This window comes from Pipistrellus kuhlii, unplaced genomic scaffold, assembly GCF_014108245.1.
Source record: "Pipistrellus kuhlii isolate mPipKuh1 unplaced genomic scaffold, mPipKuh1.p scaffold_m20_p_14, whole genome shotgun sequence".
Lineage (NCBI taxonomy): Eukaryota > Metazoa > Chordata > Mammalia > Chiroptera > Vespertilionidae > Pipistrellus > Pipistrellus kuhlii.
Genome location: NW_023425449.1, coordinates 23611361 through 23626738, shown reverse-complemented (window position 1 = coordinate 23626738; position 15378 = coordinate 23611361). Strand labels below are relative to the sequence as shown.

Genomic DNA, 15378 nt, shown 5'->3' with positions numbered 1-15378 from the left:
ACTTCTTAGATTGCAGAAAAGGCAGCATCAGTAATCAGGGCTTTCCCCAAACAGTAAAGCAGACGTCTCCCCGTAACTAACTACATGGCTTTGTAATTGAATGCAGGATTGCTTGTTCGTGGGTATGATGACCTGCTTGTGTATTTTAAATAGTGCGTTGGAAATTCATACAGTACAGGCACTTTTGAAATTGGGAAAAGTTTTGTTTTCTGGGACTAGTTGATTAATGTTTAGATATTAAAGCATATGACAGTATATATTTTGCTTCGATTTTGAAAGAGATTCTTTGTTACTTAAATGCTAATTGACCTTGCTATTTTATTTTTAGGGAGTATCTTGGCAAACAGCTCCAATCTGAGCAACCTCAGACCGCTGCTGCCCGAAGCTGAACCAACCTCCCACATCACCTATGAAGGCAGCACACCTGGAGTGTGAATTTCAGTAGTTAAATAATTTTTCATTTTATGTGTAATTTTCTTCTGTTGTGTGGCTGTTTCCGCTGCTGATTTTTAGCAAAAGTGTTCGCCTGTCAATCTGTATAAAAGTAAATGCTTTCTGTATCTAAGGAAAAGATTACTGTTACATATATTGCTTGTATTTCTATATTTATTATTCGCTGGAAATGAATATAGTTATTAAAGGATTCTCACTCCAAATAGGCTTTCTCTTTACTCTTTCTTACTGGGACTTGAATAAACTGTGGATCACTGATAGCTCCAAATAGGTTGCCCAGAGCCAGTCACAGACAGCATCTGACATTGGCCTGCACCAGACTCCTTGTGAAGAGCCCAGAACCAATACAACCATAGAACATAGATGCAAATCCTCAACAAGATATTAGCAAACTGAATCTAGCAATACATTAAAAAGATGATACACCATCATCAAGTGGGATTTTTTTCCCTGGGGATCCAAGGTTGTTAAAATATCTGCAATTCAATAAATGTGACACCATATAAACAAAATGAAAGAAAAAATTACATATCAATAGATGCAGAAAAAGCATTTGATAAAATCTAGCACCTATTTATGATAACTCAGCAAAGTGGGAATAGAGAGAATGTACCTCCTAACATAAAGGTCCTATATGACAAATCCATAGCCAACATCTTCCTTAATAGACAAAAACTACAAGTGTTCCTCTTAAGATCAGGGACAAATCAAGCATGTCTGCTTTCACCACTCTTATAGTACTAGAAGTTTAATCACAACAATTAGACAAGAAGGAGAAATAAAAGGCATCCAAATTGGAAAGGAAGAAGTAAAACTATCATTATTTGCAGATATGATACTGTATATAGGAAACTCTCAAGATTCCACAAAAAGTTTCTAGAATTGATAAATGAATTCAGTAAAGTAACAGGATACAAAATAAATATCTAGAAATTGGTTGGCATTTTTATATACCAATAATGAACTATCGAAGGGCAGAAAAAACCCAAAAATCACCAATCCCATTCACAATTGCTTCAAAAGAATAAAATACCTAGAAATAAATTTAACCAAGAATTTAAAAGGCCTGTACTCCAAAAAATTATAAGACGTAAAGAAATTGAAGAAGATACAAATAACGAAGCATATACTGTTCATGGATCTGATGAATTAACACAATTAAAATGTCCATACTACTAAAAGCAATTTATAGATTCAATGTAATTCCTATCAAGACACCAATGCCATATTGCATAGAACTGGAACAAATATTCCAAAAATTTATATGGAACCACAAAACACGCTAAGTAGTACAGCAATCTTGAGAAAGAACAAAGATGGAGGAATCATGCTACCTGATATCAAACTATACGATAAGACCACAGTAATCAAAACAGCATGGTACTGGCCTAAAAACAGACATGTAGATTAATGGAATAGAATGGAAAGTCCAGAAATAAACCCATGCCTTTAAAATCAATATTTGACAAAGGAGGCAAAAACGTACAGTGTGTTAAAGACAGTCTATTCAACAGATGGTGTTGGAAAAATTGGACAGATACATGCAAAAATGACATGTATATCTTCTTACACTATATCTTTTTACACCTAATAAAAGAAACTCAAAATGGATCAAAGACTTGAGTGTTAGACTAGAAAATAAAAATCATAGAGGAAAACAGATAGTTAAATCTTGGACATTTCTGGTAGCAATATTTTTTCCTGATGTATCTCCTCAGGCAAGGGAAACAAAAGAAAAAAATAAATGGGACTACATAAAAATAAAACGGTTTTGCATAACGAAACTATCAGCAAAATGAAAAGACAGCTCACGGAATGGGAGAACATATTTGCAGATACAGCTGTTAAGGGGTTAATATCCAAAATTTAGAAAAACTTATGAAACTCAACACCAAAAACCCCAAACAATCCAATTAATAAATGGGCCAATGACCTGAAAGACACTTCTCCAAAGAGGACAATTTGCCAGTAGACATATTTAAAGATGCTAAGAATCACTAATCATCAGAGAAATGCAAATTAAAACCACATGACTTATCATCTCACACCTATCAGAATGCCTATTATCAATAATTCAACAAAACAACAAGTGTTGGTGAGGATGTGCAGAAAAAGGAACCCTAGTACACTGCTGGTGGGAATGCAGATTGAAGTCACTGTGGAAAACAGTATAGAGTTACCTCAAAAACTTAAAAATGGAACTGCCCTATGACCCAGCAATTCCACTTCTTGGAATTTATTCAAAGAAACCTAAAACATTAATTTGAAAGAATATGTACCCCTCCATGTTCATTACAGCATTATTTACAATGCCAAGATTTGGAAGCAGCCCAAGTGTCCATCGATAGATGAGTGACTAGAACAGCCATCGTACATTTACAGATGGAACGCTCCACTAGAAAAGAAAAAATAAAATTAAGAATAGAGTTGCCATATGACCCAGCAATCCCTCTCCTGGTTATCTACCCGAATAACTCAAAAACATGTATTCGCAAAGATATATGCACCCCTCTGAACATTGCAGCACTATTCACAGTGGCCAAGACTGGCCCTTCCCAATTGCTAGCCGGCTTGTTTGGAGGCTGTCTCCCTTCTGGTCAACCTGAGCATCTCTTTGAAGGAGCTGGACTCACTCTTGTGCACACACAGTGTCTTTTGTGTGGATTCATGCCCCTGAGGTCGATGAGAAGATGCTGTGCTCAGGTATGACTGGTGAAACATGGGATAAACTTGGCTGGGGAAAACCAGATTTTTGTCACTTGCAAATGCAAGGTTCGGGATGGTTTGGAAAGAGAATGAATTTTGCAGGGGCACAGTAGGAAGAGTACAGAACTTTTCCTTGCCACCAAGGGAGCTTTATTCCCCGGTCAATCCATCTTTCTGTTTACATGTCCGTCTGTGTATCCCCATCTGAGTCATTGAATTGAGGTTTTTAAATGGTTACTGAAACCTAAGTGCTTCCAAGACTTTGTAGTGGTTGTGGAGAGGACTGGCTGGCCCCCAGGCTCCTCGGGTTTAAGAGAAGGTGGAGATTTTGATTTTACTCCTGAATACAGAGCTTTATCCTTTCCTTCATTGGATACACCGTAGCAATGCTTCCAGCTCCCTCTCCTCAGGCGCCCTCCCCATTCCCGCCCAACGGAGGAGCCCTGGCCCCTAAATGGGTACTTCGCATGCCCGTCAGGCTGTCCCAAGTGACCAATTCCTGTGGTAACTGCTCTCAGGGACCGTGGAGTTGTGATTCCTTCAGACGGACGAATTAGTCTCTGCAGTGCAATAGACTCAGGTGTTGATCGATTCTGATACAATATTAGTCTTTATTTTGATACGGGAAAGTAGCACAAATGGCACCAAGGGCTCTCTTATGTCTGTATTCAAGTTCTTGCTGACTTGATTATGGATACTTGAAAATCCACTGTACTATTTGCTACTGGTAGGTGAGTCTGACTCTCCCTCCCCACAAAATAAAAAATGCTTTTTTAGGCTATTTTTTTTTTGCCAGTTACTTTTTTAGGTGAGGTTTGAATTATTTCTTTAAGTTTCCATCAAGATTGTGATGTGATTTATTTTAATCTATATATTAATGTGAGAAGGCTCTTATAGTACTAATTTTTTATATGAAAAATAGAGTCTCCATTTAGTCAGCCTGTCTAAAGTTATTGTAGCTTCCACAAATTTTGTTAAAGTTTTTTTTCTACCAATTCTTTTACATTAGTTTTTGTGAAAAAGACTTTCTCTCATTATACTTTTTAACCATGATTGTATATTATTTCTAAATATATATAACTACTTGTCCAGTGTCTAGTCACTTTACCATGTAGTTATTAACAATTTTTCAGTCTCATGTATTTTCTGGGTATATAATCACATATCATACAAGTAATAACATTATTTCCTTCCTTCCAATAGCGGTGCAGGTCTATGTTAGTAATGGAGAGAGCTGGGTTAAATGTAAGCTCTGACTCGTTCTCTCAGTCAGATATTATGGCATTTTCTTAGGCTTCAGCTTGTTTATCTGTAAAATAGAAATGATAGTACCTGTTTCATCGAGTTGTCAGAGTCAAAGAAAAAGGTTTTTGAGTCTCTATGTAATAAACTCCTTATTACTTATTGTACTGGTCTGAACTCCCAGGACACAGCTGCTTCATAGAGTGTACTTTGTGGGTCTTAATCTTAAAGGTGATACCCCCAGGGTAATGATCTCATGCAAGATTCAGCTGTTGGTCTGAGATGATCACCGTGCTAAGAAGAAACTCTTCTGTTCCTGGGTTACTCCAAATTTTCCCCTGGTCCATGGTAGATATTGAATTTTGCCAATGCCTTTGTGTGGCATCTATTGGGATATTCCATTGAAGTTCATATTTGACCTATGGATGTGATCTTCTAAGGTCACCCTCAAATTAATATATGGATTTCCTTGTAGTTCTGGAATAAGTAAATTTCACTTAGTCACGGTATATTATTCTTTTAATATGGAAGTAAGTTCCATTCATATTTTTCAAATCCTTAATCTGTTATTTAGTTTAGTAGCAATTCTTCTCAGTTTGACCATCTAACACTAAAACTTTATGTCCTCATCCAAAGGATGATTAAAGTGTTGCCCAGACCATGACCTGGAAATGGAATGAAGGAACCCAAATTCAATGAGAACCTCAATTTTCATAGCTGACTCTTCCATATGGTACAGGTCACTAACTGAAAGCCCAAGATGAACAGGGTTGGAACTTTTGGGCTGTTTGAACAATGTTGGCTGCAAGATATTTATTGCTGGATAATGAGATCCAATCTTATATAGGCCTTGCATGTATGGGTCCTTTAAGATGCTTTTGTCTCAAGCAATAGAAAATTTGACTCAAATTAGCTTAAAATCAATGACCCAGTTCCTTGTGAGAAGTCACGGAAGAACCTGTCCCCAGGGGGCGCTCTCAGCTCTACCCTGTGCTATGCATCTGCTCACCATGGACCTGTGTCCCCAGGCATCATAACGAACTCCGTCATGTGTTGCTTTTTCCAGTAGACATCCTCTCACTTCTCATGGCCAAAAGCAGTGCACAGCCAATGGCGGGTTAACTGGGATGACCTTGATCACTCTATAACCACCATCCTGCTCCAAACAAAAGAAGTGAGGAGGCAGATGGGGACACTGGGCTAGCACCCATGTCTGCTGTGCCATTATCAAATAAAGCAGGACTCCAGCTTGCGGGATGTCAGGAAGAGTGACCTACACAGAGCCCTTGGAAGATAGGAAGGAAGGCCAGGAATTACAATTTACATTATTACAGTATAAGGAACAAGTCACCAGAACAAACCATGCTGATGCGTTCACCTGTCCTTCTCAAGGAGGCCATGCTGTCAGTCATTCAGATAGAATCATTATTTCATATGCATACCTATAGTCATCACTTTGTCCTATATTTATTCCGTTTGCGCTGTACTTATCTTGGGTGAACAGGCCCACAGGATTTCAAGTCTGAGGCCAGGAGCTGTCAGCCTGATGCTTTGGGCTTTTTGAAAGGGACTCTGTCACAAGTTTATCAAGAAGGGTTGTCCAGGAAGCAGTGGTTGAGAAAGTGAAGTGCTGGGCGTGTGAGAAGAATGACCCTAAAATGGAAGTTGATCTAGCCGTGCCTAAAGCTTCTCCTAAAAATGCCTGCTGCCTGCCCCTGCCTGGCATCCCCAGAGGTGATGCTGCTGGCCATGGCCTTCTGCCAACGTGCCCTGAGCAGTAAGAGCCCCAGGAACATAATGGGGACTGAGAGCACAACAGAGCCAGTTTCTTTGTTCTGCAAACAGGCAGCTCCAGAGAAGGACTCCTTGGATACAGATTCCTGCAGAGCAGCTGGGTCTCCCTGAGGCTGAGGCTTGGCATTTGGCAGCCTTACTCTGAACTTGGCCTTTTACACAGTGTAGTTGTACAGATGGAAATCTATTCTTGTGTTGTTTTTTGTTTTGTTTTGTTTTGTTTTGTTTGTTTTGTTTTTGGAAGGAACTCAGACATACATTTCATATTAGGTGAATTTAATCTACAAACATCAAGATGTTTTACTGGATTAGGCTCTTAACATAATCCCTCCTCCTTACCGCCTAAAATGCTTGTCCTGTACCACTGTGGGCACAGGTGATACCCAGGGGCATAGAGGGGGGGCAGGGGTTTTAAATAAAAAAATAGTCCTTCAAAAAACATTCTCTCAGAATGTACATGTTGGAGCCATATTTACATATAAAGATCTCCTTTCACTAAATGCCATTTTAATAAAAAATCATTTGGAGAGGAAGATATCTGAGTGAGTCTACATATTCAAGTGATGCAGTTACTATGCAGTTTTTATTGGTGCATTGAAATTTTTAAAGTAAGAATTGTTTCCTAAAATCTGGCTTATCTTGTGTTTTTTTTTCCCTGCCAAGTTGCTGCTAAATATAAATGACTATCAAGAAATGAATATTTATCATATGCTAAGCACCATGCTGAGCTTGAACAGAAAACAATCCAACCAGAGGATAGAGCTTACTTCCTAATAACCCATGAACCTAAAATATGTTGTGTTTATCTCACAAAATACCAGGCACATACATAGTTTTTTTCCTAAACAAAATTTACTTCATTTCCCAAAATAAGATGCAGGAAGGAGGCCTTCCGTGAGCATCCGTTGAGAACTGGCTGGGTATCTTGCTTTGAGTTCAAGGGAGGTGTGAAAACTGGCACTTGGAGAGCAGTTGAGGGGTGCCCAGCCCACACGGTCTGGATGAGCCTGGAATTGCCCTGCTCTGGCCAGCAACCATGAATAAAGTGGGCCTGGAGTTAGTTCATCAACAGCTGATGCCTGGGGCCATTTCTCTGCCCTATCCTCTGATAAGTGAGGCCGGATCCAGCATCAGCAGTGGCTTCCTGAGATGGGGCTCTAGCTTCAGAAACCTCCCACCTCATAGTGCCAAAGACCAAGTGGCATCTAAAGAAAGTGAGAAGGCACAGTCGTTTCTTGGAAGAAAACCACACACCCCCTTTGTAGGCTAGTAGCTGAAATGATGCGTGGGAAGTTAAGCATCTCCAAAAAGGCAATGGTGAGTGCAGAATAAAGAAAGGCACAGACCAAACAGCTCTTCACAGTTGGGGGCACCCTTCTGATATCGGATGAAGTGGGGTGTCTTTTCCCACTGGGTGCCGGCAGGTGATATCCTTAGGATACTTTGAGAGAAAGAATTTCTGAGACTTGCATGGTGGGATGCGTGATTGCATCGCTGGGTTTCCAAAGTCTCATGACAGTCAGAGAAGAAGTGTAGGTGGGGCTACAAGAGCCAGAAACAAAGCCAGTGCCCATTATTTTGTTTTCATGTTGGAACTGGGTCCAGTTCAGCATCAGGCTAGTTACAGTCCATTAATTTCTTGTGTGTGTGTGTGTGGGGGGGGGGGGGTCCACATGGCCATGGGCCACATGGGTGAATGCCAGAGAGTGAGCAATAGAGAGTCCAAGAACATAAGGGGAACCAAGAGGCATAAGAGCACAAGAGAGCACATTTCTTTGTTCAGGGAATTAAGTCCCCAAAATCTTCCTGCCTTTGCAGTGGCCATGCCCATTCTGGTCAACAACCTCTGTTCCGGGGTGTGATTGGCAGCAAGCACCTTTACTAGTCCCCCAACTTCACTGAGTTTTGCAGGATTGAAGTGTTCGTAGGCCAAATGTTAAGCTTCTGGGACTTTTGTGTAGGTCACACTAGTCCCCTGGCGAGTCATTGCTCCTTCTTGTTGGACATCGTGAGTCCCCGGCCAGTGCAGAAGAGACTGTAGGTGCTGCCCAGAGCCCAGGACACTCTGCATAGGCATTGTGGGGAGTGGTGGCCCACAGATTAATGACAGAAGCTGGGGAAAAGAAACATGGAAGACTAAAAGGGCAAAAGAAATGAAATTGCAAACCAAGAAGATTTGATTCGGGGACTGTCAAAACCAGTGGCAGAGAAACTGGAGGTGTGAGATGTTTGCAATGTTCTGGACTTGGCTGAATTTACCTGCAAGAATAGTCCTATAGCTGATGGAAGTGCTGGCATATGCTTCACAGATGGCAGGAGTTCAGGTTTTCATAGATTGGCAAAAATCTATATTGCCATATATAAAATGTGTATATGTTACACAATTTTAATTGTTTCCTTACCTCCCTTTCTTGAAAACTTATTATTTTACCACCCAAGATGTTGCCAGGCAGAATCTTTCAGGACCTTAGCTCAGATCTTGACAGGGGTTTTTGATGTTGTTTGTGTGTGTGTGTGTGTGTGTGTGTGTGTGTTCTGACTACACCCCAACTCCTCCTGGCAGGACTGTCTTTACTCATTCTAAAACCCATCTCTCCTGGTGACTGTCCTATGGAAGGTCCTGCCCTCTTGTTGACCTTTCAGTCGGCCTTTCTGATGAGCTGGTATTTCTCTAGTGAACCTTGTTACCACACTCTGTTGGGAGAGGACTCAGAGCCAGAGAAGCAGGACTTGATGCACATGCAAAGCAGGAGGTGGCTAAAGGGATTGGAAAGCAGAGTCCGCTGTGCCAGGAAGTAGAGAGGGGCCTGGTCTGGAGTCTGTGAGAGCAGGCTGTGAAGATGGGGACATGCAGAGACCTAAAGCCTCCCTCCCTTTCTTCATTTCGGTTCTTTATAAGATTGAGTGTAATTTCTGCGTGGATAATTTCTCACTGTTGTACATTAGATCATCTAGGGGGACTCACTGAGACAGTTTGGGGTGAAATAAATTTATCACGGATCAACAGCTATGAAAGAAGGCAGAAGGAGGCAGTTCCGGTAGAGAAAGAACGTGAGCTATGGTGCAGCCCCACAGAGCCCTGCCTACCCACAGGGGAGTCTGAAGCAAGCACTACCCCAGATGCTGTGCCCGGTCTGTCTGTGACGCTGTGTTTCTCAGCAGCTGAGCCAAGCCCTAACGTAGTGAGCTGGATGCTGCCTGCTCACCACACTCCCTGACGCTGGGCTGTGTGCTGTCCCCGAAGGAGAACCAGGCGTTTCATTGTGGGTCTGACACAGGCCACCCATACTCATTTTCTCATGTGTGTTTGGGGAGCAAACTCCTGGTCTCTCTTGCTGAAGGGAAACAGAAAGAGGTATGTGAGGGGGACAGGGGACGCCCCGCTGCTGCAGCTGGTCTTGGAACACACTTGCTGGTCATCGCCTCCATCCTCCATTCCCCATCCCAAGCGCTCCTTACGCCCAGAGGCTGCCTCTGCTGCCCTCTGTCACACACTAGATATATGGCCCAGACCCTTGTTCCTGGTTGACCCTGGTCTTTCTCAGGTTTGGGAGTGCTCCCTCTGTCCATTCGCAGTCACAACCGGGCAAGAGACAGCAAAACATCTCTGTGAGAGAGCTTTGCTCCCTCCAGGCCCACCATCAGCTACTGGTCCCGGGAAACAGCATGCATTTCCCAAAGCTGACCAAGTTCCCCTTTTCTGCCGTTGGGGATGATGTGAGGGGGAGGTTGGAATATCTGGAACAGCCAAGGACCAGACAAGGCCCCTGGACCAGGCAACAGCAGAACCCTCTGTTCCTGACAGGTCCGCTTTGAGAACTACAGCAGACACGGGGAGGGGGTGCTCCTTGGAAGGACCTGGCTTCTTCCCAGTCAGGACCAGTTGGGGATTTACCTGATGCTCATGGGGTGGTGATGACATGCCGATAAAATCTCCTGCAGGCGCAGCGAGCAGTCTCTGTCTCAGTTTACGTCACTCCATGCCCCCAGCGGGCTACGGAGTTGGAGGAAGATTTGGACTATATGGTGAGTGTTTTCAGTAGTTTTGGAAACCACTTTGCATTCCTGCTTCAGGACATGCCAGGATTTATTCCACAAGAAGTACAGATAATTGGTGTCACCTCAGGAAAGAAGCCGGAATAAGGATGGAAAAAAATGTAGCCAGACTTTACCATGTTTGAGTGTAGCTGTCTGTGGGGGCCGCAGGAAGGGCTGACCAGGGTGGACCATCCAGCCTGGATGCTGTTGGCATAGAAAGTAACCGATAATGCTGGGGACCAAATCAGCCTGTTTTTTAAATAGGCACAGCCTAGGGCAGTGGTCGGCAAACTCATTAGCCAACAGAGCCAAATATCAACAGTGCAACGATTGAAATTTCTTTGGAGAGCCAAATTTTTTAAACTTAAACGTCTTCTAACGTCATTTCTTCAACATAGAATCACACAGGCCATGGTATTTTGTGGAAGAGCCACACTCAAGGGGCCAAAGAGCAGCATGTGGCTCGCGAGCCATGGTTTGCCGACGACTGGCCTAGGGAGTGAGTTGCTTTCTTCCTTCTACAGGCAGGAGGCCCGGCAGACATGAGATGGGTTAGTGAGATGCAGCCAAAAAAGGACGATAATTTACATTATGCTTCCTGGAGCGAAACACCTTTTGGAGCTAAAAATTTCTGTCCATAAAACAGTGTTCAGAATGTCTGCTAGCATGAAGAGGAAATTAGATGATGAATTTGAGGAAAGGGCATATGACAGGTCTTTACACATAGTTGGTGCTCAATTACTTACTTGAATAACCAGGAACAAGTTTTGGGATCAGCTCCCTACATGAGAGCGGCTTGCCAAGATTGGATGGCCCTCCACGACTCTCCTGCACAGTTCAGGTTAGAATTAGATTTCAAAGCTATTACCTTGAAGCACTCACTAGTTTGTAATTATCAATCCTATACTTCTTCATGACCCACATTTTCAAGCTGTGTGGTTGTTTTCCTCGTTACCTGCCAATAGCTGCTTTTCAAATACCACTCAGCCATTACCGTTGCTACATTCATTTAGGTGAATGAAACACAGATGGATCCTTTAAAAAATTTCCATGCACACAAACGGGTTTCCGGAGTTGAAGATCATGGCCTTGTTTCGGTCACTGAATGTGGGAGGATGTCGTGAAATGTCATTTCCACTCACTGGCCTGTTTTTTTTTTGTTTTTGTTTTTTCTAGAACCCGGACAATAAGTGAAGCCTCTGCTCTTCCTTTCGGGAAGAAGACAATGGAAATGACGCTGTATACTTGCTTGCTTGCTTGTCTTCATATGCACATCTGGACAAACAGAGAGCAGCACTTTTCAAAGGTGCGCTGAAGGTAAACATCATCTTAGTTATCAAGCCAATTCCATGAGAGAGGACGGAAACGGTAGCAGCCCAGGAGAACTGGGGGCAAGCGGACAGAAGCGCATAGTGTGGATGAGTCAGGCCCCTGCTCCCTCCAGATCTGCACATGAAAGACAGAGGCCAGAAGCCGGGCAGTGAAAGCAGGCTCTTGGCTGAGTCTTTGGATTCTGGCTTGAGATTCTGAACGCTCGTACAGCCCCCTGTTCGCCAGTTTCACAAATAAGTAAATAACTCATAAAGACACATATTTATGCCAGTAAGTAACACATAATCTCAGGCCCACCAGTAAGCACATTCTATTTATTTATTTTTTAAATATAATTGATTTTTTACAGAGAGAAAGGGAGAGGGATAGAGAGTTAGAAACATCAATGAGAGAGAAACATTGATCAGCTGCCTCCTGCAAACCTCCTACTGGGGATGTGGCCACAAGCAAGGTACATGCCCTTGACCAGAATTGACTTTTCAGTCCATAGGCTGACACCATCCACTGAGCCAAACCGGTTAGGGCAGCACATTCTATTTTAGTCGTGTTTCTAACATAAGCATCAAATAGGGCCCGTCCCACCCCTGCTTGGCATGTGGAGCACCTCTAGTAGCTGTACAGTCTCATCTGCTCTCTTACATGCACTTGGATGCCTAGGCCAGCAGGGGAGTGTTGGAGGTATGGGGTGGGTGCGGGCATCCACCCCAGTTCTGCAGGCACTGCTATGATCAAGAGATTCGGTAAAGTTGGGAAGTGTGGGGGAGAGGGATGGGGAGACAGATCACAAAAGTGAGGGATGTAGTCCAAATGGATCTTTATCAAAGGCTACGGAGACATTTGGAGAATTCAGCTTTTGAAGACAAGAGACGGAGATCGGAAAGGAGAGACAGAACACGGGGGGCCAGGCATTGCCTGTGGGGTGTGCCATGGGCCCCAGCAGGGAGGTGGGTGAGTGGGACAGCTGTGCTCAAAAGGCCAGGATGAGCCAGAGGTCCCTCCCCAGTCACAGCAGCCGGAAGGCAAAGAGTTACACATGCTTATGGCCAGGGTGTTTCTGTCCAGCCGAGTGGGGCTCGCCAGCAATGCTCTACCTGCTTTGTGTGGTGGTCTCATCCAGGGATCTCCCAGGAGCGTTCTTGGGCACCACTGAGGCATTATAACATTCAGGGACGGTGGCCCTGCGGGTGGCTACCATTTGCATTTATATCAACCCCAATGATGCTGCAAGACTAAACTGTTCCCCCCCCCTCACCCCCACGGTGCACCATCACACATTTTATTCTTTGCCAAAGAGGTGTGTTAAAACCGAAACCGGTTTGGCTCAATGGATAGAATGTCGGCCTGTGGACTGAAAGGTCCCAGGTTCGATTCCAGTCAAGGGCATGTGCCTTGGTTGCGGGCACATCCCCAGTAGGGTGTGTGCAAGAGGCAGCTGATCGATGGATTCTCTCTCATTGATGTTTCTAACTCTCTATCCCTCTCCCTTCCTCTCAGTAAAAAATCAATAAAATATATTAAAAAATATATATGGGCAGTAAAGGCAGTGGGTCTGGGCATAGGTCCTGGCTCTGCCACTTACTAGCTCTGTGACTTTGGGCAAGTGACTCAACCTCTCTGAGCTGCTACTTTTGCTTCTGTAAAATGGTGATAATGAGAGTACCAAACACAGGGTGTTTATAAGGAATACTTGCAATACTATCTAAAGGAACTTAGAATGGAGCTGTGTACGTGTTAAATAAACCCACCGATCAATGGCTGATGGTCCTGCCAGTGTTTGGATTCTTTGAAGTGTACATCGTCAATAACAGCTGACACCTCCAGCATGCGTGACGAGTAAGAGTCCCAGATTGAAGATCAGGGTTCAGCCAGGAGATACAGCTCTGTTCTTTTTCAAACAGCCCCAAGTCCAGGGCTGCCTTCCCATCAGCCATTTTATTCTGTCCCTGCTTCCAAGCCCGGCTGCCTCCAACCCATTTCGAAGCGGTAATTTGTCTCCACAATCTTGGGGAATGATCCTCCGCTTCCTCCCGCTATAATTTATTCTAATCACATTGGCTTGTTTGGGTTCTCTGCTGCTAAGCAACACTTGCCGAGCTCTTTCTCTTTGTTCCTTTTTTCTATCCAGCGCAGAACAAGAAGCTCCTTTTGAACCACGCATGGCACAGTTCACAAAAGCAGGCAACAAAAGAGAGCGAGAGAACGTGGAGGGGAGGGAGAGGGTCCCAACCCCACGCTTTGGGAAACCCTAAACATAATATAATAAATGTGCCAGCGGCACTTCATTCCTCAACCCCCACCTAGCAGGATCTACCAAATACACAGGAAGGTGTAATACCAGGAGGTCTTCATTTGGCTGCCCATTGGCTGCACCTATCCAAGCGTCACGCAGCGGAGAGGAGGGGCAGGAAGGCAGTTCTGTGAGAGGAGGCTGGGCAGGTGCGCAGACACGCAAGCGCAGCCCATGACCAGCTGCAACGTCACTGAGGCGATGCTGAGCACAGCCTTAGGCTCGCGCCCCATCTTCTCTGCGCATCTCCTCTCCTGTTCGTGGCCTTGCGTGAGCAGGAGGGATGGGACCCGGCAGGCCCCTGGCCCTGGAATTTGTGTGGTAGAATGTGATGGAAAGGCTATTTCATGAGTTTGTAGGAAAGCTTTGAGACCAGGCCCTGTAATGGCCTCAACTCAAACTCTGCAAGGCAGTCCTTTTACGTCTGGTTTCTGTCCCAACTGGTTCTGTGCTGTGCCTTATCCATGCATAGGTCTGAGCAGGCCAGGAGGTGGCTAATGGAAGTCACAGAGATGCTCCTGAGAGACCATGTGGACTGCGACTCCCTCTTCCTCTGACTCAACTCTTGACCACCACAGTGAGCAAGAAGGATGTTGATTTGAAGGAAGAGGACTCGGTGATCTGAGGGAGCTCAATTTGGAGGATTTTATTTTATTTTATCTTCAGAAGCAGTAAATCTTTTTTTTTTTTTTTTAATGGAGTTGTCTATCGGGGTTACTGATAATTATCAGGTGAAACTTTTAAAAACATAGGTCAAAATAATCCTTTGCATCACTATTTTTACTCTTCCCTTTCCTCTTATACAAAGCAAAAACTTGGGCCAAGGGGTCCTGACCATATTTGCCTTAAACAGGCCAGCCATGGAGCCAGAGATTAGGAGAGCAGACTCAGAGCCAATGTGGAAAAATGGTGGTTGTCTTCTTACATTTCAATTTGAGATCACTCATCCTCCAATATCTTGTCAGGTCCTCACTTCAAAGACCTTCCCAACTGAGGCTTTATCACTTTTCTAAAAGCCATACGGAGTGTTTCAAGAGATTGCACAATAACAATGCAATGAATATTTACTTAGGTGTTCATGTTGCCTCTGAAAATGCAACGTTTTTGTTTTTAATTGTTTCACTTTTCTCCTTTGTCTTTTATGATTATTCTTGGTGCTTTCACACTCACAGCCTCTCAGTTTTAAAGAATATTGGGTGAACTGCCCATTACTTAAATGATCCTCTCCAAGGCAAAGCCCTGTGTCTGAGTTATTCTGGGTTGAGTTGAGGAGATAAAGTAATTCAATTTTTTTTTTTTTTGCATACAGTTCCTTGACACGTTAATAAAACAATCCTGAAAGACTAATAATCTTTCCAAGTTATAATGTATATATGTCATAGCGGTAGTCATTAGTGCCAAGTGAAAATGAGGGCTAAATGGAGATTTTAGCCATAATTCCATTGTTGGGTTCCTCAGGGGTGTACATTATACTTTAATAAAGCAAGAACTTGGGAGAATTTCATGATTTCAATAAATTTTGGTGT

General features: G+C 43.5%; 1 protein-coding gene across 8 annotated transcripts in view; it reads left to right on the top strand.

The window, feature by feature from the left end:
• The window catches only part of ATP6V1H (ATPase H+ transporting V1 subunit H), a 60373-nt gene extending 59717 nt beyond the window's left edge, over nucleotides 1–656 (top strand). For all 8 annotated transcript variants that reach the window (XM_045581409.1, XM_045581407.1, XM_045581408.1 and 5 more), the window contains one exon: nucleotides 329–656. In XM_045581409.1, the coding sequence (XP_045437365.1) occupies nucleotides 329–389 (61 nt within the window). In that variant the 3' untranslated portion in view covers nucleotides 390–656. The remainder of the gene's footprint in view (nucleotides 1–328) is intronic.
• Nucleotides 657–15378: the final 14722 nt, after the last annotated feature.